The sequence below is a fragment of the Heteronotia binoei genome, chromosome 19, assembly GCF_032191835.1.
Source record: "Heteronotia binoei isolate CCM8104 ecotype False Entrance Well chromosome 19, APGP_CSIRO_Hbin_v1, whole genome shotgun sequence".
NCBI classification, from domain to species: Eukaryota; Metazoa; Chordata; class Lepidosauria; order Squamata; family Gekkonidae; genus Heteronotia; species Heteronotia binoei.
Window position 1 is genome coordinate 27,909,379 of NC_083241.1, and position 26,307 is coordinate 27,935,685.

Consider the following 26,307-nt stretch of genomic DNA (forward strand, 5'->3'; position numbering starts at 1 on the left):
TTTCACGCAGCAAACGGAAACTGCTAAAAACCAGTTTCCGTTTGCTGCGCAAAAACCGCAATGTTTGCTGCAACCCCGACGCAAATAGTGGGAAATCAGGAGGATGCCGCGCTGAGAAGACAGATGTAAGGTAAGTGTGACATTGGCTTGAGTGTCCAACAGCACCTTAAAAGTGAACAAAATTTGTAGCAGGGCAGCAGCTTTTGTGAGTCATTGCTCCATTCTTCAGGTATCTGAAGAATGGAACAGTGGCTCACAGAAGCTCCCACCCTAAGGTGTTCCTGGACTCTTGCTCTTTTCGGGTTCTTCAAGTCTTATTAAGTTTCCAAACAGATTGGGAAAAGGGAACAAGAAGAAGGGGGGGAATTAAAATTTGACTCTTTCTCTTTTCTACATTGGTAACTTAAGTCAGCCATTTTGAACTGTCTGCTGACTTTTGGTTGGCCATCCATCATCCTATCTCCCTGCCACACAAAGGCCTTGTGACCTCCCTCCCCACTACTTCTCTCTTATGAATTTAAGAAATGTTGACCATAGCAACCCAGCCACCCCAAGTCTGGTCCCGAGGATGCCACTGCCCTCTTCAATTAATTAGGGGCTGTGGTATCACTTCAAGAGGCTGTTGCAAGCACAGCACTGAGATCAGCTTCATTCCCCCTCTCAAACCCCCCCAAGACAGCAAAAAAAGAGAAAAAAGGCCCATCAGTACCAGTTCTGAAGAAGTGTGTTTGTCCGTAAGTTACATATCCTACATTTAGGTTTGGCGTTTTAAAAGTTCCCACAATGGTGAGATTGAGATTCTGTTGCCAACACACATCTCTCTTGTTCAGAAAACCGGAAACTGCAAAGAATTTTTCTCCCCTTTCTTGATAGCTATCCTAGGAATGCACAACCTGATAAGCAACGCTCAGTTGTGTGACATAGTGGGAAGCAGCAACGGAGTTGGCAACCAAGGTTTCACAAGTAAGTATTCCTGTGGAGGGTTTTGATAAAACTTGGGGTTTTGTTTCTTTGCTGTTGGAGTGTTTGGAGACTATAAACGGCAAAGTACTATAGCGTATTGGGTAGCCCATACAACTTGAGATAACTAGGACTGAAGAGATTTCAGTTCAAGCATTCCAGCTTATGTGATTTCCTAATGCAGTGAAGTATACGCATGCTTTAATCTTGTGCTGTGGTCATGTGAGTATGTTAAATATTTTTGAATACTGTTATTAGAATAAATGATAGCATTGTAGCTTCTGAATTGCTCTTTGAGCCAAAGATTACAGGGAACTATAAAGAACAGACATGTCGCTTTTGCTGTAAGGCCAGCCATTATTCATTGGAACACGGCTAAATAATTCGACAGCACAAAGCAGAAACCGCTCTTATGTTAAACATAAGCTTAAATTTTTAAAAGAAAGAATTATGCTTCCTTCTAGATTACATTGGCATGGTGAAATGGTAGTGAAAGGAAAATTTATTTTATATTGCGTTTTTAGCCTGGTCTTCCTCCAAAGAGACTAGGGCTGTATGCATGGCTGTTTCATATCTCTCTCTCTCTCTCTCTCTCTCTCTCTCTCTCCCTCCCCCCCTCCAATTTTTATGCTTTCAAGTGAAGAAAGAAGGGACAGGCCAAAGAATGTTCTATGGATGTGGATGAGTGGGGATTTGAATCAGGTCTCCCTAGTGGTTAAGAGTGGCAGACTCTAATCTGGAGAGTGGGGTTTGATTCCCTGCTCCTCCACAGGAGGATGGCTGGGTGATCCTGGGCCAGTCACAGTTCTATCAGAGATCTTTCAACTCCACCTACCTCACAGAGAGTGTGTGTTGTACGGAGGGGAAGAGAAAGCAATTGTAAGCCACTCTAAGACTCCTTCAGATAGTGAAGGGTGGGGTATAAAATGAACTCTTCTTCTTCAGTCCTTGTCCAACACCCTAACCATTATGCCAGACTGGCTAAGTTTTGCCTTTCTTGCTTTATCAACTTACACTTCCATAGTACAGTCTCTTTTACCACACTCCTTCTTATTGCTGTGAAATAGTTGGAAATGTGATAATGTTAAGGTGGTGTGGTGCCAGGGTCCGCGTTTAAGAACTAGCGTAATTTATTATGTAATTGGCTCACCTTCCTTCTCTCTCAATTCAGATGTAGTCAAAGGGGAAAAGATCGTACCAGTCTTTAATGAGCCACCAAATCCTACAAATGTGGAGGAGAGTTTGCAGCGGATAAAAGAGAATGATCCTCAGCTTCTTGATGTTAATCTAAACAATATAAAGGTAACCACTGAGAGATTCCATTTCTGTGCTCTCTTTTTGAGATAAATGTATTTTTAAGAAGGGCTTTTTTCCTGAGGGAATGTGGTGGAACGGAGTTCCAGAACCTCTTTGTGGAAATAAAATTCTCAAAAAAATGTTAAAAAATTCATGAGGGACACTTGTGTATTTCTTCTTCATTTCCCTCTTGAGAGTTCCAGTACCTCTTTTTTTCCAGGAAAAAAAATCCTGAGAATAACTCTGCTTTTGTGCTAATGTTTAGCATTAGATGATCTTTTGCCGCACAGTTTTCACTTGTATCGTGGAGAATGTTTACAGCAATGTGTCAGTTTCCCCACTAAAATAAAGATCTAGCATTTTTATCAAGCCCTACTGGCAGGCTTTTCCCCTCTTAGTTTTCTTCCCTGAAAAAAGAGAGATTTGAGATGAGCTGGTGTAGGGGGGGCACATCATACTCTGTGATATGTTCAATGAATATTAATTATGTCCTTATTACAAATTTAAGAATATCCCTATTCCCACGCTGAAAGAGTTTGCCAAGGCCTTGGAAAGAAATACCCACGTGAAGCGTTTTTGTCTTGCTGCTACAAGAAGCAATGACCCTGTTGCTGTGGTAAGTGAGCCTCCCGATGCTGTTGATGTGCTGTGTGTTGGGAGGGGGGCTCCTTAAAACATCTTGAGTTAAGGAAAATGTGTTTGAACCCTGATCTGGATGGCCCAGGCTAGAAGAAGACAACATTGGATTTATATTCCACCCTCCACTCAGAGTGGCTCACAATCTCCTTTATCTCCTTCCCCCACAACAGACACCCTGTGAGGTGGGTGGGGCTGGAGAGGGCTCTCACAGCAGCTGCCCTTTCAAGGACAGAATCTCAGAGTGGCTCACAATCTCCTTTACCTTCCTCCCCCACAACAGACACCCAGTGAGGTGGGTGGGGCTGGAGAGGGCTATCACAGCAGCTGCCGTTTCAAGGACAACCTCTGCCAGAGCTATGGCTGACCCAAGGCCATTCCAGCAGGTGCAAGTGGAGGAGTGGGGAATCAACCCCAGTTCTCCCAGATAAGAGTCCGCACACTTAACCACTACACCAAACTAACCCAAGCTCGTCAAATCTCGGAAGCTAAGCAGGATTAGTGCTGGCCAATATTTGAAAGGGAGCCCACCAAGGAACACCAGGGTCATGATGCAGAGGCAGGCGGTGGCACACCACCTCTGAACGTCTCTTGCCATGTAAACCCTACCTGTGACTTGACAGCCAAAGTGTATTAGATACATGTAGAGTCGGGCTATTTTTTCCTTGTTAGATGGAAGAATTTACATCTGGCAAGGGCTTTAATGAAAAAATGGAAAGTCAGTGATTGTATGATTTAAGAAGAGTTTTTATACCCCACTCTTCATTGTCTGAAGGAGCCTCGGAGTGGCTTACAAGCTCCTTCCCTACCTCTCCCCACAATTAGCACCCTGTGAGGGAGGTGGGGCTGAGAGAGGTACTGTTGAGAGGGCAACTCTGAGAGAACTGTGACTGACCCAAAGTCACCCAGCAGCTGCATGTGGAGGAGTGGGGAATCAAGCCCAGTTCTCCAGATTGGAGTCTGCTGCTTTTAACCATTACGCTACAGCTGGCTCTCAGATCAACAGATTCTGATATTCCTCTCGTCAAGAGTTTATATGTATTGTTGCATTTATGCACTGTTAGTGTTGGAGACAGACATGCTTAACGAGAGTGGTTATTTTTATGTCCAGAAGCTTAGGCCTGCTTGCTGTGAACGCTGTCCTTAAATTTTTAAAATTACCTCTCCCTGCTTTCATTGCTCACAGTCATAACAGGGAAAGTGAGACTTTTGTCAGGATTAAATATAAGGTTGCAAGCGATCTTGAAAATGCAACCCTGTGTTGGGAGGAAATTTTAGTGGAGGGAAGCACGAACCATTTAGGGGGTAGGAAGCACCAATTGCAGCTAATTTTTTATCACACATTTTGTTGTTTTAAAAAACAAGTTCTCATTCTCGAAATGGAAGCTGTCACATACTTTAAGACCATAAGAGAAGCCGTGTTGGATCAGGCCAGTGGCCCATCCAATGTCACACAGTGGCCAAAACCCAGGTTCCATCAGGAGGTCAACCAGCAGGGCCAGAACTCCAGAAGCCCTCCCCCTGTTGCCCCCCCCCCCAAGAACCAAGAATGCAGACCATTGTTTCCCCAGACACAGCGTTCCATCTATACCTTGTGGCCAATAGCTACTGATGGACCTCAGCTCCATATGTTTATCCAGCCCACTCTTGAAGCATTCTGTGCTTGTAGCTGCCACCACTACTTCTTGCCACCATTTTTAAAAGCCTACTTCAGAAAAACACCCCAAACCTTCAGATGGGTAGAATCTGGTCCTTCTCTGGCTGTAGTGCTACTGCAATGGAGGCCCTGTTGTATCTGGACCCAATTGCTCTGTGTTCCGTGAGATTTCATTGCAGCATCTCTTGTTCAAAGGCTTTTGCAGACATGCTGAGAGTGAACAAAACCCTGAAGAGCCTCAATATAGAGTCCAACTTCATCACCGGCGTGGGCATGCTGGCACTGATCGATGCCCTGAAAGAGAATGAAACCCTGACGGAGATCAAAGTTGACAACCAGGTAACTTGTCATTCTGCCCCCCCCCCCCCCAGTAGCTGAATGTGAAATACCTATAAAACATGTAGATTAGGACTGAATGGAATGGAATAGTTTGGAGATCTGAAGAAGGGGTGTGGGGAGCTTAGGACTTTACCCCAGAGAACACCTTGCTCTTCCTTCGTGACAAAGCGCTCTCAAAATGGAAGGCTGTTTTGAAAGAAGTTGGAATAAAGCATGGGCCGTGTTGCATTTCTCTTCTTTCAGTCTTCCCCTTGAAATGTAATGGAGTAGCTGTCTTCAGAGGCCATCGGTCCTCTCCAAAGGAACTATCTTTAGCTCATGTAGCACTTTTAGAACAGATAGATTCTGGTGAGTAGCCGTGTTGGTTTAAAGTAGCAGAACTGACTGAATCCAGTGGCCTTTAAGACCAACAAAGTTTTATTCAAGGTATAAGCTTTTCGTGTGCATGCACACTTCTGCAGTTACAACAAAATGGAAGGTTCCAGTCCATACATAGAGGTAGATAGTGAATGGTAAATTAGCATATAGCATAATGAAGATGTGTAACAGATTCAAGGACAAAACAGGAATAACAAGCTTAGTTTATGGGTGCGTTCACAGTAAACTAAATGATGCGTTTTGCAACTGGATGTTTACTATCCTTACACAGTAAAAATCCAGTTGCAAAATGCATTATTTAGTGTAGTGTGAACACACCCTATGTGATTACCATTTGTTGGGCTTTAATTCCAGGGGAAAATATAGTGAAGAAAATGTATTTTTAATCATGGAATGCTGGTAATTAACTGAGACCTTGCGATTATTACACTCCATCCATCTCCTCTCAAGCATGGAGGCGACCTGACAGCATCTCCCTCTTTGAAGTGGGGTGGTTGGTTGTGTGGAGTTATCTCCCCTGTCCTCAGACCAGAGAAACACATTCCAATTTGCCATTCCAAATTACATTACAGTCTACTATTCTAATCTGTTATTCCAAAGAAGAAGTAAAATAAAGAGGACGTATGGCCATTCTAGGGGATTGATGAGAAATACAGATGTAAGGGCTGAGTGGGATAAGAAACCAATATCCTTGTTAAGTCCTGGGGATCCCATTGTTCTTTGCAATAACTTGCAACTCAGCAATTTCCATTTCTAGTCTGTTCCTGAAGTTCTTTTGCAATAAAGTAGCTAGCTTGAGGTCACCCATCAACATATACATTTTTTGTTTGACTTTAATGTCATAATCTTCCTTTGTTGAGCTCGCGGTGGTGTACATGGTTCTCCACCTCTCCTTTTTATCCTCACAACAACCCAGTGAGATAGGTTAGGTTGAAAGAGTGTGAATGGCCCAAAGTCACCTAGTCATTTTGGAACATGGGGATCTGAACGTGGCCTACACCGACAGTCAAACCACTATTCCACATTTATACTGTAAGCCACCTTGAGCGCCATAGGGAGAAAAGCGGTTAATAAAATGCTTTAAATAATATCTCACTGTTCTGCCTTCGTTTTGTACAGTGTATAGAGTTACCAGCTCTGGGTTGGGAAATTTTGGTGGTGGAGCCTGAAGAGCGTGGTGTTTAGGTTAGAAGCGGGTTATGATGCCATAGAATCCAGCAAAGCAGCCATTTTTTCCAGGGGAATGGATTTCTATTGTCTGGAGATCAGTTGTAATCATTGTTCCCTCTAAGATGAGTTAGTGTGAGCTAGCTCACATTTTTTTAGCCTCTGGCTCATACATTTTTGTCTTAGCTGAGGTAAAATGACCCCAGAGCAAGCTAATTTATGCAGTAGCTCACAACTTTAATGCCAGTAGCTCACAAAGAAGAATTTTTGCTCATAAGACTCCACAGCTTAGAGGGAGTATTGGTTGTAATAGTAAAAGATTTCCAGCCAACACCTGGAGATTGGCAGCCTTAACAGCATGACTGATATACAGTCCAAGGAACTGCCTTGCAGATTTATTACCGTTATTTTAAAATTAAAAAACGCACCCAGCCCTGTATAGGTTCTTAAGTGGATGCTTCCACTGACATACTTGAAAATATATGAATAAATCTGTTTTGACAGCCGAGACAGGATGTATTTTTTGAACCTGTGTTTTGCAGCCGCTGCACGTTGGCAGAACTGCCTGTACCTGTCTTCCGCTGTGCCGTTCCTCTAATTAAATGTACGCTCGCAGTAAAAAAGCACATTTAGCACACATGACGAAAAAAATTATTGCAGCCCTTAATGAACGTAGCAAGACTAATTCCTTGGAAATTTTGTGGGCTGCCGTGTGTGATAGTTCCCCTCCCAAAGGCTTGCAAACAGAAGATGAATTTTAAGACACCTGCTGTTATCAAGGAGATCATTATCAAACCTGCTCTGAGTTCTTTCTCACCCTTTTAACGACCAGACCTGTAGCTTTGCCTCATTGCTGCGTAACAGCCCATACACAGGGGGTTGGGAATCCTACAAGGGGCCTACCTCTTGTCACTGACAGATTGTTTGCTACTTTATAATATTACGATAGCTTCTAATTCTATCCAGAGAGCCTATTTGGTGTAGTGGTTAAAAGCGTGGACTCTTACCTGGGAGAACCGGGTTTGATTCCCTACTCCTCCACAGGCACCTGCTGGGTGACCTTGGGTTAATCACAGCTCAATCAGAGCTGTTCTCTCGAGATTTGGAGGGATGGTGGCTCAGTGGCAGAGCATCTGCTTGGTAAGCAGAAGGTCCCAGGTTCAGTCCCCGGCATCTCCAACTAAAAAGGGTCCAAGCAAATTGGCGTGAAAAACCTCAGCTTGAGACCCCGGAGAGCCACTGCCAGTCTGAGTAGACAATACTGACTTTGATGGACCGAGGGTCTGATTCAGTAGAAGGCAGCCTTATATGTTCATATAAGATCTGTTCTTGGAGAACTCTCTCAGCCCCACCTACCTCACAGGGTGTCTGTTGTGGGGAGAGGGAGGGAAAGGAGATTGTAAGCCGCTTGGAGACTCTGAGTGAAGGGCAGGGTATAAATCCAATCTTCTCTTCTCTTCTGCTGATTATAACAGAGGCAGCAGTTTGGAACTCCTGTGGAAATGGAAATCGCGAAGATGCTTGAAGAAAACACAAAGATCCTTAAATTCGGATACCACTTCACGCAACAGGGACCACGAACAAGGGCAGCAGCCGCAATCACGAAAAATAATGATTTAGGTAAAGTATTTCTGGTGGGCTTTGATCATGGGAGGAACAAGCCTTGCAGAGAGACTGGAGTTCTACGCCCTAATTAAAAATATTTAAATAATGTTGTCTTTAAAAGTCCGTTCTTCTCAGTGGTATGCTTCCAAACATACATAATTTGTTTGTTATGAAATAGCCTTGGAAGTCAAGCTTACAGACTCTCCCCCGCCCCACCTTCATATGCCACTCAAATATTGAAGACTTCCTGAAACTCAGGGAACCTCAGTTTGTTATGCTTTCTAAATCAGGCCCAAGAACAAACCACAATTTGTCATTTTCTCTGATTTAGATGTTCTAACAACTGCCAGAGGAGACTTCAAATATCTGAGCCGTGCATGAGGGAAGGTGGGGAGAGGGAATCTGAAAACTTCTGAAGCTTGTTTTTATAACGAACAAACCATGGTTTGTTTGTTGCATGTAAATCAAGCCATATTGTCTTGCAGTATCTGCATAAATAAACAGGAATGCCATATGTAGCCATTTCACACTCTTTGCTATTCGCGACACAAATCATTATAAATGAATTTTCTTCTTGTTTCTTCTTGTTCTTCTTGTTTTGTTTTATGGGCCTCAAATATAAAGATTTAAAACAACTGATTTTGGATGTGGTGGAGTTAAGTAGTAGAATTCTGCTAGCATCTTACTAATAGGATGATTTTTTAAAAAAAGATTTTGTAGAAAATCCTCCTGATAATTTTTGCCTCGATCATAGCCATGCCAAAAATGCTGGTAATTAGCAAAATTGCAGCACTGGTGGTATTAATCTGGGCATTCAGTTAATTTCAATATTGTGTACTTTAATAGTATACTGCCCAGCAGCACCTATTAACAACAGGATATTCTAGGGCCAATTTTTCCTCTACCTGCTGTGCATGCTCTCTGGATTAACTCAGTCAATCACACCAAGGGTAGGTTAAGGGAGCTTCTTGTAACACTTCATATCCCACTTTCCCCACTAAAATTGGCTTCCAGGGCTGCTTTTAGCAGAGTGAAAACAAAACAAAGCCCAACCAGACATAAGTAACGTGAAGATTCATTACATTGCTTCCTGGCAGAAATGATTTCTAGGAATGGAGGATTTTTGGATATAGGACCGATGGAACAGAAGGTGCTTGGCTGCTTCCTTTCTTCCCACTAGAGCCCCATCACTGGAAGAAGGGGGCCCTCCAACAGAGCACCTGACCACTTGTTGCCTTCCCTACAAACTTCGGCTTGGTTTGATATCTCAGTCAATGGAACATGATTGGTAATTAGCAAACCACAACCCATAACTAGAAAGCTGACTCTAGATCATACTTGGTGCTAATAGCAGGTTAGAAGACTGCAGATTTATACCATGCCCTTCTCTCTGAATCAGAGTCTCAGAGTGGCTTACAATCTCCTTTTATCTCCTTCCCCCACAACAGACACCCTGTGAGGTAGGTGGACTGAGGGAGCTATTACAGCAGCTGCCCTTTCAAGGACAGCTCTTGCAAGAGCTATGGCTGACCCAAGGCCATTCCAGCAGCTGCAAGTGGAGGAGTGTGGAATCAAACCCAGTTCTCCCAGATAAGAGTCCACGCACTTAATCACTACACCAAACTAGTTAGTGTGAGGAGGTGTTTTTTTATTTTTTTTGAGGCTCCATTAAATGTGCCCTGTTAATGCTAGGGTGTACTGGTGGAAACATTAGCATTAAAGGTTTTCAGTAGCTACTAGCATACTGTAAATATGAAGGACTTGGTGGAAGGGAGAACAAAAGGTGGGGGGTATCTTCTACACCTCACCCAAAGTCCCAGATTTTGCAGAGCAAACAAATTGGACTTGTGCTTACTGAAAGTCAGTCTCATAGAACTAAGTAGGACTGAGTTCCCAGCAAGTGTGCCCAGGGGTCCTGTCGCTTCTCCTCATTTACCTCATCTCAAAAGGCTTCTCAACTCATCTTAAGCTGTCCTGTATTTTCCACACATTCCAACTTGTTTCATTGCTCGGGAGTTTATTGTTTTAAAATCATCTATTGATATCTTACTTTTTTTCTTTCCCCTTGCTTTCCTAGTCTGGCGTATAGGAGTAAAACTTACATCCAGCGCCCTTTCATCTCTTCAGCCCTGACGCTTCTGAGGCAGGTCATTGCCAATGCCTCTTCGGGTGTTGAGCACTGCGAAAGAAATCCCTTTGCAATCTCTCGCGTCGCCATCTCCGTATGTTTCTCCTGATAAATTTGTGTGTGTCTTTCCTCTGTGCTTTGCTCTCTCTATGCCCCCCCCCCCGGTGTTGTTTGCCAGAAGCCTTGGGATTCATTTCTAATGGCATGATGTCCTAGGTATGTCAACAGCGAATTATAATGACTTGCCATCAAGCTTGTCCTGAAATCAGTTTTGCGTTTGCTCGTGGAATGAATCTTACTGCAGCGATATTTCCCGCTGCTTAATAAGCCTATTTTTAACATTGCATTCAAAGCTTACTTCCCCTGTATTTATATACTCCTTTCTCCACCCCCCAAAGAAACACCTTAGGGTGCTTTTGAGCCATCTGTGCTGTTCAGATAGTGCATGTTAAATCAGGAACTATTGAAGAAATGACAGATACCACAAAATAAAAGAGTGTTTCTCTAGCATATTTGAGCAGGGCTTCCCAGATTTCCAGTAGCCAAGGCATACTTTCTTCTAAAGAAAATCAGCAGCATATTTCACTCCTTAGCCCTGACCTGGGTAGCCCCAGGTGAGCTGAATCTCAAAAGCTAAGCAGGGTCAACTCTGGCAAGTACTTGGATGGGAGATCTCCTTGGAATACCTGCAGTCAGGAGGCAGGGGCAGGCTTATTCAGCCATCTCTCTGAATATCCTCCAGATCTCCAGTTAGTCACCAGAGGCTGACATTATTTCCAGTTTCACACACACGTGCACATTAAAAAAAAATATATTGCACCCTTACATCCTTGGCCTATCAAAGGTTAAACGTTACAATATACCGTATAAAATTATTATCCTTGGCGGAGCCTCCCTTTGTGTAGCTTGCAAATCACATCCTGATTATTTATTTATCCAGAGCAGGGAAGTGCAATCACACCAATGGGAAGTCACCCTAGAGAGTCACCTTTTGCGCTGGAATCAAATCCTTCCTAGAGTCGCTGTAGAGAGCCCCATCTGTGCAGAAGGCTGACTGGATGGAGGCAGGAACAGAGCAATCAATCACGCAGGCGTTCTGAGTCCACAGGAATCCTTCAGTGTCTCGCTCTATCTATACTATGGCTCCCAAGTGTACATTTGAGAGACTGCTTCTTGAATGGCTCCCAGCAGAGATTTGGCCTTTTCCCCATCCTCTGTGAGTCCAGTGTTACAACTGAGGGAGCCAGAGAAGAGAGTCCAGCACTAGTAATGCCCCTGTGAATTGTGAAAGGTTTTAGACAGGGAGCTGTTTAAGGACTACAAGCTAGAGTGAAAGGAGGGAGATGGGGAACGACAGACTGAGACGAGATGGAGAAGCTGTGAGAAGCAGGTGGACGCCGGGTGTTTCTATGACTTCTCAATTGCATGAAGGCTTTTTCCTGCATGACTCTTAAATTTAAGAACTGTCTGTTCCTAATGAGTGGGTAGAGTTCAGGGAAGATAGAGAACTTGAGCATTAACAGTGTTCCATTTCATAACCTTCCCAGTCTTAAAGGCTTTTCACCTGAATAAAGTTACCAACATCCTAGACTGTCCCAATGAGAATCCCTCAATTGTTTTAACTGGTTCAACCTGCCCATGGCCCACCTGTTCTCCTGTTACTCAGCATTATATGCATAAATACAAGCACTACCAAATATACTCTCATTGATTGTACATTACAAATGTTTCTGAAAGGGTAAAAATTCAGGCTTTTCAAGTTGATGGACAATTCACAAGCGAAAAAAGGCTTAATGCCAAAATGGATTTTATGTTCTTCACTAAACCAAGCTTACAGGAATATGTTTTGCTAACCAACGGAAATATAAAAATCCAAACGGTCATGCTTTTCTGGACTTTTGGCTTGTCATTTATGTAAGGAGCCTCATGTTCAATTAATTTTAATATCACACAAAGCTGCCTTACACTGAATCAGAACATTGGTCCATCGAACAGTCTAGCTAAGCCCCAGTGTATCATTTTGCACATTAGTCCAACATGTATATTTGAGTCATGCACTGATGCCCCCAATGGGCTGAACACACAGGAAGCTGCCATATACCGAGTTAGACCCATTGGTCCATCAATATCATCTACTCAGAGTGACAGCGGCTCTCCAGAGTCTCAGGCTGAGGTCTTTCCCATCATGTACCAACTAATGCTTTCAACTGGAGGTGCTAGGGATTGAACCCGGAACCTTCTGCACACAAAGCAGAGGCTTTTCCACTGAGTCACAGCCTTCTGCCCCCCCCCCCCCCTTTTAGTATGCTAGGGATGCTTTGCAATGTTCGGAATCAATGTTTGCTGCTTTAAAAATACTGAGTTTCCCCCAGATTAATATGCCTGTTTAGTAACCTTCCCAAGATATTGACTAAACTGTGAAATCTGAATGTTTTCATACATTTGGCTTTACAGAATAACACCTAGAAGGTTAGGAACGTGGGTATATGCAGTTTTAGCAGATAATCTTGGTTATCTGATTACCTGGGTTTTAGAAGGCATGTTTTGCTTGTAATGTATAGTTAAGAACCAAACGAGAAACGATGACTGCAAGGAGATACTCTGCATTGCTTAATAACTTCCCTACATTTAACATTCCTCATCTGAAATCTGTGCCAAGATGTCTGCTTGCTGGGCTTTTGCATCATTGCATTTTGTGATGTGGTGACTGTAGTTGTGCTGGTGCAGGAAAGCTCTGGCTCTCATGTGGAGAGGGCCAGATGACATCAATTTTAGTTACTGTGAAAAGTGATAAGCACAGGCAAGAGAACTGCAAGGACAGGCTGGTTCCACTTGAGTTCTGTGTGCTAGGACTGGGGTGGGGGGGGGGGGGGGGGGGGGGGGGGGGGGGGGCGGGGAGGGCACCTAAGATGTGTGGGTTTGCGCTTCTCTCTTTCTCTCATTGCTGAACCGCAAGCTGCTTTTCAAGTTCTGTGCATCTTTAAAGATTGGCATGAAGGGGGTCCCCTGAACTGGATAGCCCAGGTTAGCCTGATCTCATTAGATCCTGGAAGCTAAGCAGGGTCAGCCCTGGTTAGTACTTGGATAGGAGGCCAGCAAGAAAGTCCAGGGTTGCTGTGCAGAGGCAGGAAAGGGCAAACCACCTGTTTGTCTCTTGCCTTGAAAACCCTGCCACAAGTTGGCTGTGCCTTGATGGCACTTTCCACTGCCATGAATAGTGGCAGTGATAGTATTAGGAGAAAAACTTTCCAAGCACAAACATCGTTTTATATTTTAAGCTCTACTGGATTGTAACTCAGGGCCATGATCCAGCTAGGCCTCTTAAACTTGCAGGTGCATTGTAGAGGATTTTGTCCTCAGGCCTGTCCCCAAACAGCCCTCTTGTGACATACTTTGGAAAACCCTCTGTATATAAAAAGCATTTTAACACGGGCTGATGGAGCAGAAACCCCGCCGTATGTGCAGATATTTTGAAGTGGCTCTTTACATCCACGGCAGGAACCTTTCTTTACAAATATAGTTGTTTTTATGTGAATGTGTGTGAAGACACATCCCTAAAGTAACTGAGCTGTCGCTGACACCTTTGTGTTTGTTTCCTTTCTTTTGGGTCCAGTTCGCAAGAGAAGAGTGGAAGGAGACCACCAGTAAATCTTCTGGGTACTTGACGTGCGCGGTTTGGAGGATTCAAATCTTCTCGAGGCGTCTCTGCTTAGCTTGGGCAATCTCAAGAGTTCTTTTTTTTTTACCTGGGTAGAAGGGAAAAGACTGGAATCACCATTCCTTTTATTATTATTATTATTATTATTTTTGTAAAGTTGTATTGATATGCGTGGTAACCAACACATGTATGTTTGAAACCTTGTAATCACATATGCCCAAGGTCGGGTTTTGAAAACACTTCAAGGTTTGGGTCAGTGTTTTCTGCCAAGGTAAATACCAGTTCTAACATACCTGTGGTTGCTCCTTGATAGCCAATTTATGATCAGTGGGCAGATTTGGGGGGAGGGTGTCAGGAAACCCGGAGGGCTCGTTTAAATATTGTGGCTTTGTATATTTGGAAAGCAATTTTTATTGAAAAAGGGATTCTTCATATGGACTTTTAAATACTTCCTTTGCCCTCTGCATTCATTATATAATGATAAATCATTTACGTTTAACACCTGTTGTCTTTAATACGCTCAGACTATTTGGAACGCTTTCATGGTAACAGAGATTAAAACTTGAAATTCATAAGAGGAGATTTTTCCGTTTAAAGGAGAGCTTCTGCTCTTTTACCTTTCGGGAGATGCTACGCTGATTAGAATGGAGAGGGGGGGCCTCCTGACTTTTTCTAGCCAACGTGGTTTGAGTGGCTTATTATTATTCTCTTCTCCTGTTAACATGCAGAACAAGACAACTCGGGGCTTTGTTCTGTTGTGTCTGAACTGGATGTATTTATGGACTTTAGTCTTTGTCTTTTTTAATCTTGCATTAACATGGTGTTGGATTATATTCCTAGAAATGTAAAGATTATAAATACCGTTTGAAACTCAGCAATGGCCCGTGAAACATAAGGCTCTCAGGCCAAACACGCCAGTTATGGATTGCGACACTGGACACTTAGGAAGCCCTTTTTCTGTGGTTGGGGACATGGGATCCCTGGTGGTGCGGGTTTTCTGACATGTGTTATCCTGCGTTCTGGAACCCCAGTGACCTGTGGGTGTGCAGGTGCACCTGGCAATTTGCAAGTGAACTCAATGGTTTTACAAGAGGCTGTTTAATAATAACACTTGCTTGATTCAGCCTTTTGAACAGTTATCCTTACAGAGGCTGACACTTAAGAAAGCTCTTGAATTTTATGACTGGAGCTTTGCAGCCCCTGTGAAATAAAACACAGGCGAGAGTCGCCACCACATTCAGGCCCAGCACTGATTTTTTTCAATACCGTTTCACATTTTTTCACGCGGGTGTGCAGGGCACAATCTTGTCAAGCTGGTCTTTAAGTAATACTGGAACACAAGCAGCAGCACGGGTTGAACCCACATAGTGAGACAAATGGAATAAGATTCTCGGGCTGTATTCTGATGAGACAACCAACCGTGGTTTACCATTGCAGGAGTGATCCCTTGAAGATCCCTCGGTGCACACACTCCCTCCTCTTGCCATAAAGCTTGGATAAAGGTTTTCTTTGTTTACTGCAGATTTTGTCCGTTATGCCCAAACCACAAACTATGGTTTGTAGGCAAGAAACTAGCTATAATTTAGGGTTCATTGACTGACAAACTGTGGTTTGTTGTAAACCAGGAAGACATCAGCTCCAGCATTATACATGAGCGGGAGGGAACCCAAGGACTTCCGAGGCTTATTCTCATCTGAATGCAGCCAAAGAATTTGTTCCCATTCACTTAACATTCAAAGTTTTCTTTGGAAAAACTTGTCAACAGATGTGGCCCCTACTTCAAGCATGAGATGTCTTCTTTTTTTCTAGTTAAACGTTTTGACTGTGCTGTTTGATTGCACAGAGCAAAACAGTGGATCATAATTCAAGCATTTTTTGCAGAGAGGAGTTGGCATGTGTTTTTATAATCACTTGATACCTGCCTTTGACTTGCAGTTGCTATTGTGCTAAGTTGAAAAAGTTTCTGATCATCTGCTTTAGTCAGAAGTTCCTTTGAAATCAGTAGGACTTTCTGCCGAGTGGTTGAACTGAGCACTGAGGCAAGAGCTGTTTTGCTCCACAGCCAAGGGCAGGCTGGGGCAAGGTTGTGTTTCATCTTTAATGGACAAGCACATTAACATTTTAAATTTTTGCTGTGCCCGCCTGTGTACTAATCGAAACCATACTTGAGTTTGAAATGATTTTTGGGTAACAACTTCATTCTTCTTTCACTTTTAAAAACAGTCCCAACAAATTAAGTGATACGAAACAGTTCCAGCGCATCAATAAATGCTTTTGAAAGTGTCCAGGGCATCAGTAATAATAGCATGTGTCGGTTAAAAGAGCTAGGGTGATTTCTTCTGAAAAACCAAAGGTTGCCAGGGCCACGTCACACTTGCAGTACCAGGAGGTAGGTCTTTTTTCGGTCTTGATTTACAAAATGCTTGTCAGATTTGCAGGGTGTCCCACTTGTCGGCTGCAGCCTGCCAAGGCCTCGACCATCCATTTTTTGTGACCCAAGAAACCTTATTGTATCAAGCCCTTGTGGACAGCCTGTGTATCGCAGCCGGTGTGCGCAAGAGTCTGCAAAGCACCAGCTCTGGTTGGCAGTTTTTTTTGTTGTCGCCTTACAGGCTGGGTTCCCATATTCCACGCGCATGTAATTTTTTAAAAAGGGACCATGGTCCCAGACCTGGATACTTTGGTGCCCAAGTTTCTTTGAATCATTAGGATTTAACCATGCCTGGGAAGCAGCACGGCACTCAAAGAGTCTCTAACAGGTGGTGCTATACTCCTTTGGCCAAAGGAGGACAGTCGCTTGTACTTTATTGCAGTGTCTGGAAAAGGGAGGGAGAATTCACCGATTACTGCCACAGCACAACTTCCAATGGGGCAGGGGAGGCTCACCCACATGCTACTAAAATCAGCAGCTGTTGCACAACAGCACTCCTTAGATGGCCGATCTTAATCTTGTCGGTGCTGAATACTATATAAAAATTGTCAAAGCAGTGAGTAAATATTTCCCTATGTTCTGTTTTTAGGCAGGCTCTATGTGATCAGTGGATCTTGTTTTGCCTGTCTCGTCTGATCAGCTGTTGGTATCATGACTACTAATATCATCTTTGCAGTTGAAGCAGATGGAAAGTACTTGTTCAGCTAAGCTTTGTCTGAATTATCTGCATAGCACCATAATGATTTGAGAATTTAGTGGCATGCAAATGCCCTCCATAGAGATGGACATAGAGATGTAAGATTTCAGGATCTTTGCGAATGTCATAGTGGGGAAAGACAGCCATCCTTCACTCCAGTAGCTAGGACCACAACAGAGTAAATGGAGATGGAATACAATTTTAGCCATAGAACTGTCCTTCCAAGTTGGGCAGGAGGAGGATCCAAATAGCAGAGATGCTTTTCTGGTTCTGGGTATCTAAACTTTATTTGATCTGTGGAAAAAGAGGGCTCCAAGCTGTTGGGAACAGGCAAACTTATTTTTCTGACTTTTGAACACGTGCTGAGGAAGAAGTAAAGCTTCCTTTTAAGAGCCTCCATGATTGAGATAACCTTGCACATGATGCCGGTTCAGAAACAAAACATATACAAAGCTGGGTCAAGTTTCTCAACAGGTGAAGCACTTGGTTGTATTTCACAGACTAATGAAAAGAACTGTTTTTTGTTTAAAATGTGCTCTTATTCTGTAAAGTAACCTCATATTTTGTTGATCGTCTTAAGTTCTGCTTTTAAAATCATGAATAGAACGTTTCCAGTACTATACTACCAAATAATGTGCTTACACACTTAATACTGTTTACAAATGTTATCTTTCTCTGTTTTTGATAAAAAGCAATACTGTTTGTAAGCTATCAAGTATAGATTCTGTTTTGGATGAAGCGTCTGTTGAAGAAATGGAAATGCATCAGAATGCCAGCACTTGTATGCTGTCGTTATTATAATAAAAGTACCCAAATGAAATTTCTTTCCCAAGCATCAGTACCATAAATGTAAAAGTTTATTTATTCAATGTATTTTTGGCCTGCTTTTCAGACAAAAAACAGTCTCAGAGCAACTTGTATCCATTTAAAATACAGTACATAGTGCTGATGGCAGACACCAAACATCAATGAAAATAAGAACAAGAGTCAAAGGAAATGGAGGATAAAGGAAGAGGAAAGTGAATAACGATTCCAGGAGCCTAAGTAGTTATATATTTTCTTATTAGCCTTGTTGGTAACAAAATGGATTCTGCAGGCTGCATCAAAAAAAGAGGGACAACCCACAGCAAAGGTGTAGGGACTTGCTTCAGATGGAAAACAGAATGATCCAGCTGAGTGCAGGGAAATTCTGCTTTTACAAGAGAATCTCAGAACTCTCACTGAGCATGTGAGGGGCATCCAGAAGTGGGAAATCATGTCAGACTTTGGCCCCCATGGATTTTTTTTTCCCCAGGAAAGACCCATCAATTAGGCAACAGTTTCCTGCTAGTTTTCATGTGTTATGAACCCCCCGGCATCATACCATGGGTGCAAAGATTTTCAGACATATATAAAGCCAGTATTTGTATTTTTTGAATCCCAGAAATTGTACTTTAGTGAAGTGTACAGAATTTTCTTAAAAGGCCCCCATCAATCTCCTCCCCTTCCCAGATACCACAGAACTACAGTTCCCTGGAGTAGTAGGATTAATCATTACCATTTGGATCTGTAAGAGAGATGCCTGCCTACACAGTATGCTACATAACTTATTTTGGGTTTTTTAAATTTAACTTTTCAGCTAAAAGTGGCTTCAAAAACTACTGGAACCACATGACAAAATTAAACGCATAGCCAGGGTTCTCTAGGGAGGTGATTTCCTGTTGTCTTGGATTCAGGCATGACAGAGAGATACTTGGGCAGAGCCTCTCTTCCTTCTGATGGTCTCACTGATGGAGTGAAAACCAGAAATGGGAGAAGACCCCCCCCCCCCCCGTTGCTTCCTTCTAGGGGGAAGGGCAGTAGCTCAGTGGTACAGCATCTACTTGGCATGCAGAAGGTCCCAGGTTCAAACCCTGGTATCTCTAATTAAAAGGACCAGACAGGAGGTGATGTGAAAGGCCTCAGCCTGAGACCCAGGAGAGATGTTGCCTGCCTGAGTAGATAATACCGACCTTGATGGAGCAGTGGTCTGATTCAGTATAAAGCAGCTTCATATGTAAAGACTCCCATCAGCAAGACGTTTCTTTGTAGCAGGAACTCCTTTGCATATTAGACCACACACCCCTAATGTAGTCAATCCTCCAAGAGCTTACAGGGCCTACTGTAAGCTCCAAGATAGGCTACATCAGGGGTGTGTAGCCTAATATGCAAAGTAGTTACTGCTACAAAAAAAAAGCCCTGCCCATCAGTAGCAGCTAAAAATTATGATTCCTGAAATCTTCAGTAATCTCCATTCATACTCTGTAGCAAGGCGTTTTTTGTAGCAGGAGCTCCTTTGCATCAGGGGTGTGTGGCCTAATATACAAAGGAGTTTCTGCTACCAAAAAAAAGCCCTGCTCTGTAGCAAAACTAAAGTTCAAACTATCACTGTGGGTAATTAAAGATACCTTCTTATAACAGAGGATTATAGGAACAAAAAAAAGGGGTCACATTGATATTCATTGCCTGCTTTAGGATTAGGCAGAATTCAGCCAATAAACAAAAGAACGCTTCAACTGGGGGTGGGCAGAGAACCTGGGAAGATTCACTAGGAATACTACTGCAACTTGGTTTACATTCAAATGAAGAGCCCTGCCAGATCAAACCAGTTGTCTGTCTAATCCAGCATCCTGTCTCACACAGCAGCCAACCAGTTCCCCTCAATGGCCTACAATGGCATAGAGGCCAAGACCTTCCCCTGATGTTGCCTCCTGGCTGTGGGATTCTGAGGTTTACTGCCTCTAAACATTAACCCTTTACTTAGTGTATCAATTAATATTGATCCCCAGTACTGTGAATAAGCACAATAGCCAGGGCTTTTTTTGTAGCAGGAACTCCTTTGCATATTAGGCCACACACCCCTGATGTAGCCAGTCCTCCTGGAGCTTATGGTAGGCCCTGTAAGCTCTTGGAGGACTGGCTACATCAAGGGTGTGTGGCCTAATATGCAGAGGAGTTCCTGCTACAAAAAAAGCCCAGATTAGCTGTAATTTTTCCTTTGGTCTCAGCCTCTTGGAATACCTGTGTATTCCATTTTGGCATCAGACATGATCAGCCATTGGTGGCTTATGCTTTTAGCGGAACTGTTTTAATTTTTATGCCTTTGTTTCCATGCCAAAGTTGCAACCTGATACTAACCCCTCTGTGCCCACTGAAGTCAGGTAGTCATCACCTAAGCATACTGACATACAGATCTTGAGATCATCATTTGAGAGTTGTTTTTCTAACATACATCCCGACAAAAATGTTATTGAAGAGCTTGCACACTGTGATGTGTCATAACAAAACCCATTACGTGGCTTTTGTGGTGGCGGTGGTGAGATATCCTAGAAACAGTGGCTGTTCTGGAGTATATGCAGGGGAAAAAATTCTTTGATCAACTCTGTGAGCAAAGTGATCAACTCAGCTTTAATTCTGGGGGAAGACAGACGGAAACCAACCTGGAGGGAATGCTCAGTAGCCTTTACGAAGGTCAGTTATTTTAAAATCCATTCTGTTATGCAACAAGTACACTATGTTAAGTCTCTTGTTATGTTCCTAAAGCGTATGCTTTGAAAGACCCGTTTCCAAGCCAACTTTTTGATGCGATGTGTTACATAATTTGGCTCAATAAAACTTTGAAGTTCTCCAGATGCAGGGGGAGGGGGGAACTGAATAGTTTTAGATGCTCCTAAAAGTTTTTTTTTTTAATGCTGACACATAAAAGGCTGCCTGTAGGCATCTTCCCCCATGCGCTTCTTCCTTGCCATTCTAAAGTGGTTATTATTCCTTGCTATTCAGAAGAAAAATGCTGGCACACGAAAACTCACACCTTGGATAAAACTTTGTTGGCCTTAACGGTGCCGCTGGGTTCTAACTTCGTTCTTCTCACTTTGAAAGCCCCTTGCTGGGGTGGCATGGGTCAGCTGCAACCTGACAGCACTTTACACATTCACAAATTAGACCAGGGATGGCCAAACCTGCTAAAAATAAGAGCTCCATAGAAAAAAACATCAGCTGTTTGAGAGCCACAAGACATGAACATCAGATGTTTGAGAGTAGACAGGAAGGGAGAAAGGGAAATTGATGGAAGAGGTGGTAAGAAAGCAGCTTTAACTTTAAATGCATTCTTCAAGCTGTCAACTGGCTTTGGAGAAGGGATTTAAAGCGTGAAATGCCTTCTCCAAGCCAGCTGATAGGGCAGTGGGGGCTGCTAGAGCCACACAATGTGTGAAAGAGCCACATGCGGCTCCCAAGCAGCAGTTTGGCCACCCAGCAGTTTGGATGAACGTCACATCCTATTGGAGCAGGTCAATACAGATTGCTCACCAGTTTTATCCAGAAGCTGGACTGAGGGGGCAGGGAGCTAACTGGGTGGGACAGTTTCATACCACTTTATAGGAGGCAGCTGAGGGCCTTTTGCCAAAAGTGGGTTGCTGGGTTTTGGTGCTGGGTCTTTTATCAGTTTTTATCTCTTCTGTTAAGTGTTGGGGTGGAAAAACAGCACTAGAAGGTCAGAATTTGCAAACTGCAATATTTCTGTAGATGGCTTTGCAATGCCTTCCCAAGCTTTCTTAGGTAGCATCTTGGAGTGCCAAGCCAGATCTGGTCTCTGTGAATTTTATTCTCTCCCCCCCTCCCCTTTCTGACAGTTGTTGGGAATCAGCAAGTGCAAATATGGTATCAGATTGAGAACGTGAGAGCAGGAGGGGTTAGGGTGGGTGTGCATGAGTGAGTGATGCTTGAGCATATGAACATATGAAGCTGCCTTATACTGAATCAGACCTTTGGTCCATCAAAGTCAGTATTGTCTTCTCAGACTGGCAGCGGCTCTCCAGGGTCTCAAGCTGAGGTTTTTCACACCTATTTGCCTGGACCCTTTTTTGGAGATGCCAGGGATTGAACCTGGGACTTTCTGCTTCCCAAGCAGATGCTCTACCACTGAGCCACCGTCCCTTCACATTTGGGGGCTGCTTCTGCCGCCAGCCTGAGCGTTATTTTACTGGTGGGGAAGAGAGGGTGGCAGTGAGCTTGCCACAGCCCTCCCTTTCCTGACACTAAAACAGCACACGGGCTGGCAGCAGTCGCGGTGAGGGGGGGTGGCAAGTGGGGGAGCAGAGAGCAGTGGCAACGGGCAAGCAGAGCACCACCGTGGCGGGTGGGGGCGAGTGGAGTGCAGTGGCTGGGGGGCGCCGGGGGGTGGGGGGTCACCTGCCTAGGGCCTGTTCACCCTAGAGCCGCTCCTGTTAGCAGAAGGCTTGATTATATTTTGATAGCCGAATACAGATCAGAGATAAATACTCCCAAAATACTGAATAAATACTCTGAAAATACTGATAAGATATTTTTCGGGTATTTCCTTGGCTCGGTATATACCAGTCGCACACCCCTAAAGACAGGTCCCATGTTTGTCTGCTAAGACGTTTGAATGTAGAATTTCACCTTTTTTTCCTATCCTCTGAAATACTTTTAACTCATTGCATTGCTTTGAGTACTGCATAACCACTACACTGGTCTCTGATGCTAAATCCTCACTAAAAGTTACACAGCTACCAAATTATACAGCCATTGTGTTTAGCCTAGTATTTCTGGGTTCCAGTATCCCTTTATGTACTTTTTAAAAAGTATTGGTTTCGCATAAATTAGGCAAAAACCAAATTTGGGAGATATACAAAACTATTTGTTTCCCATTCATTAGTAAGTTTAATTTTGGTATCATTATTATTATTTGTTCTTAAAGACATAAGATTGTGCAGAATTCCAGAAGTTAGTGTTTCAATGTGCCATAATTTTAAAAAATTACTTATTATAGAAGAGTAAGGGGGACAACCTCATCTGATAAATGTATTAGATTCCATTTTTTCTTTTAGCTGTCATATATCTTCATTTTCTTTCTTCTGACCCTTGTCTCTTTCCACTGATTTAATTTCCAGACTGCATCCATAGAATACGAAATATAAAACATGCAATATGAATTTCATTTCCAGCTGTAAACTCCCCCCCCCCCCAACTATGCAATATGAAATTTTCAGGAACTGTACCCCTCACTCAAAGACTCTTCCCGGCTGAATTTAAGGGTCCTTGTTTTATAGGCAATGGGGAGATGCAGGAATCCACAGCTTTCCTTCCATATCTGGTCTGGATATGTTGTTTTCGGAAAGATCATACTAAAGCTTTATGTTTTACCCAGACTCCTGGTGAAATATGCATACGAAAAATCCAATGCATGGTTATAGGATGGGGGAGACTTGTCTTAGTGGTAATATGTGCAAAAAGGATCTCAGGGTCTTAGTGGACCATACGCTGAACATGAGTCAACAGTGTGATGCGGTGGCTAAAAAGGCAAATGCAATTTTGGGCTGTATCAACAGAAGTATAGTGTCCAGATCACGTGATGTGATGGTATCGCTTTACTCTGGTTAGACCTCACCTGGAGTATTGTGTTCAGTTTTGGGTACCACTTTTTAAGAAGGATATAGACAAGCTGGAACGGGTCCAAAGGAGGGTGATGAAGATGGTGAGGGGTCTGGAGACAAAGTCCTATGAGGAAAGGTTGAAGGAGCTGGACATGTTTAGCCTGGAGAGGAGGCAGCTGAGAGGTGATATGATCACCATCTTCAAGTACTTGAAGGGCTGTTATATAGAGGATGGTGCAGAATTGTTTTCTTTGGCCCCAGAAGGTAGGACCAGAACCAGTGGGTTGAAATTAAATCAAAAGATTTTCTGGTTCAACATTAAGAAGAACTTCCTGATCGTTAGAGTGGTTCCTCAATGGAACAGGCTTCCTTGGGAGGTGGTGGACTCTCCTTCCTTGGAGGTTTTTAAACAGAGGCTAGATGGCCATCTGACAGCAATGAGGATCCTGTTAATTTAGGGGCAGGTATTTGTGAGTTTCCTGTATTGTGCAGGGGGTTGGACTAAATGACCCTGGAGGTCTCTTCCAACTGTGTGATTCTATGAAAACAGCATTAGAGAGCTGCGATGAGGCTGTGTTCGGACTGAGAGTCATTAACTTCCAAAAAAGTGAGGGATTTTTTAATCTTACTGCCTGACTAAATTGCAACCAAGGTAGGTCCCCAAAAGAACCTCTGAAATTTGGAAGACAGTGTGGCACAAGAGGTCTTTATAGAAGCAACCTTAAGTTGGAAGAAAAATGGTGGTGGGAATGGGGTTCAGTGAAAGAGCGCATGGGGACACAAGGTTCAGCACCTTTTTATTTAAACATAGTCTCTCCTCTCCTCCCCCCCCCCCCCCGTTTTGTTACAGCCTTTCCCCATAAATTCTAATAGTGTGGGCAGGGGGCTGCCCCCTTTAAAAGTACCTTTTAAAATGAAATTAAAGACATCGAGAATCTCAGATCTATCCTCAGCACTGATCTTTTGCATCTTATCTGGTTATGTTCTGGTTTGTCTGTCTCATGTGTTACTGATTGCAGTATACACTCACTGAGTTAGCACAGCATATTCTGCCTATTTCTGGAAAGGCAGCTAGTATTAATCCCCACCCCCCACCCCAATACTGTTTGCCCTTTCTGTCTGTATGCTAGCTAGCATATGCCAGCAGAATGCTCTCTCCTGTGTCTGGCAGATGATGCTCAAATAGAGACTGGAACAGCAAGCAAGCAGGAACACCTGTGCTTAATAGCTTTCAGCATCAAAGAAACACAAGCATAAAATGGAGAAGAAAGAAGAAAATGCCTCATATCTGCTATAGAGATGGTTAAAAGCTGAATCACGCATGTATAGATTCATCAATTCATCTTATTCATTGGCCATGGCTGAATAGTGCAGCATCTGTTTGGCATGCATTAGATACCGGGTTTAATGTCAGGTTTGTGTCCCTTAATATTTTGTATAGGGACTGAGCTATAAGGACAAGAGGACTTAACACGGTTGTCCCTCTGGAATGATTATTACAAAGATTAATAAGAACATATGTATGAAGTACTTTAAACGCTTAAAAATTCTAAGTGGTGTTATAAATTGTTTGCAAGTGAAATGTATGTGTTTCTGCTGCTTCTGCTCTTGGCTTGCAGGTGAGAGTGTGGGAGATCAGCAAGAGCTGATCAAGAAAAATAATAATGATCAAGATCAAGAAGAATAATCAGGAATGTGTCATTGCCAGCATCGATGAAACATCTGGGATCTTGTGTATGGTCATTTTTCAAACTCAGCACTGCAGTTTTCCTTCCTATACAGAGACTGTTCCACAGAGGTTTTTTCCTGCTTTGGCATCTGAATGGGGACGATTGCGTTTTTTCGAGCTTCCACACAAAATCATTCTCCTATCATTCCCCACCCCCACCCCAATCCTCAGTACACTATTTTCCAAATCTGCTTTGCTATGATCTTTTGGGGGAAAGTGCACTCCAATCATGTTATGCCATCTGGATGAGAAGATGTGCATTTTCAAACGTCCTACTCACATTGGCACCATTTTACTTCTGTCAAGGCCGCTGGTTTTCTTATGATACCACCAGAAGGCTTTAAAAAAACAACTGGTAGTTGCTATAGCATTATAATGGCATTGCACTATAAAGCTATAACTCCTATATTGTTTACTGATTTAAAAAAAAAAAACCCTTCAGTGATGCAGCAGGAAATAACTCAAGGAAAATGGTGGCTCAAAACACTTGTGTGGAAACAAGAGCTGTCAACCAAAAAAAAATTTGGTAATATCCAGATCTGGAAATATTCGGTAATAAATTTTCGGTATTCTGGATATTTCTGAATAGTAGTATCCAGATATATCCGAATATACAGAGATATTCAGATATATCTGGATATTCAGCTCCATTATACCCTGTGGGCCATTAAAGTCAATGGCAACATAGGGTATATTGGAAGCCGCCTGGAGGGGAGGGAGTTTGGGGGAGAGCCCCCAAAACTGCAGGGCAGCTTCAGGAGACTCTCCCCCAAGGAACCCCAAGTCTCAAAATGATTGAACCAGGGGGCCCCATTCCAGGGGCACCCAAAGAGGGTGCCCCCATCCCACCATTGTACCCTATGGGCCATTGAACTCAATGGCAACATAGAGTATAATCAAAGGCTGCTGGGGGACAGGGGGTTTGAGGGAGAGCCCCCAAAACTGCAGGGCAGCTTCAGGGGACTCTCCCCTAAGGAACTCCCCAAGGCCTAAAAAGATTGGGCCAGGGGGTCCCTATCTGTGGGCTCCCCAAAGGATCCATTGCTCCCAATGCTGGGGAAAACCCAATTAGCCACTTCCCCCACTGTAATTGCTGTGGGAAAAGTGGCTCTGGCCAGCAAGGGGTTTGGGGGAGAGCTCCCAAAACTGCAGGGCAGCTGCAGGGGACTCTATCACACAAAACCAACAAGGCCCAAAAACATTGGGCCAAGAA

At 43.4% G+C, this 26,307-nt stretch overlaps 1 protein-coding gene across 2 annotated transcripts in view; it reads left to right on the top strand.

Annotated features, from left to right (window-relative positions):
- Positions 1-14,773, top strand: part of LOC132587905 (tropomodulin-3-like) — a 63,173-nt gene extending 48,400 nt beyond the window's left edge. Inside the window, exons 5-10 of one of the 2 annotated variants that reach the window (XM_060260310.1) lie at positions 874-963; positions 2,132-2,262; positions 2,765-2,872; positions 4,745-4,888; positions 7,909-8,053; positions 13,780-14,773. In XM_060260310.1, coding sequence (XP_060116293.1) covers positions 874-963; positions 2,132-2,262; positions 2,765-2,872; positions 4,745-4,888; positions 7,909-8,053; positions 13,780-13,814 — 653 coding nt within the window. In that variant the 3' untranslated portion in view covers positions 13,815-14,773. Of the gene's footprint in view, positions 1-873; positions 964-2,131; positions 2,263-2,764; positions 2,873-4,744; positions 4,889-7,908; positions 8,054-10,115; positions 10,248-13,779 lie in introns of those variants that run through there. The other variant, XM_060260309.1, reaches the window with a different exon arrangement.
- The last annotated feature ends 11,534 nt before the right edge of the window (positions 14,774-26,307 follow it).